The sequence below is a fragment of the Eimeria mitis genome, genomic scaffold, assembly GCF_000499745.2.
Source record: "Eimeria mitis Houghton genomic scaffold, Emh_scaff3747, whole genome shotgun sequence".
Taxonomy (NCBI): domain Eukaryota; phylum Apicomplexa; class Conoidasida; order Eucoccidiorida; family Eimeriidae; genus Eimeria; species Eimeria mitis.
Genome location: NW_013572088.1, coordinates 2835 through 3050, shown reverse-complemented (window position 1 = coordinate 3050; position 216 = coordinate 2835). Strand labels below are relative to the sequence as shown.

General features: G+C 52.3%; 1 protein-coding gene across 1 annotated transcript in view; it reads right to left on the bottom strand.

The window, feature by feature from the left end:
- EMH_0069150 (uncharacterized protein) overlaps positions 1-216 on the bottom strand; it is a gene marked incomplete at both ends in the record, with an annotated part of 3569 nt that overhangs the window by 785 nt on the left and 2568 nt on the right. Inside the window, one exon of the mRNA XM_013498835.1 lies at positions 4-136. Within this exon, the coding sequence (XP_013354289.1) occupies positions 4-136 (133 nt within the window). The remainder of the gene's footprint in view (positions 1-3; positions 137-216) is intronic.

Sequence of the window (216 nt, the reverse complement as noted above, 5' to 3'; positions counted from 1 at the left end):
GCTGCTGCTGCTGTTGCTGCTGCTGTTGCTGCTGTTGCTGCTGCTGCTGCTGCTACTGTTGCTGCTGCTGCTGTTGCTGCTGGTGTTGCTGCTGCTGTTGCTGCTGCTGCTGCTGTTGCTGTTGCTGTTTGCACTCCTAAACCCTAAACCCTAAACCCTCATCTATCTATGCAGTGTATAACCATAGCTTGAAGCTGCAGGTAACATGCTAGGGTT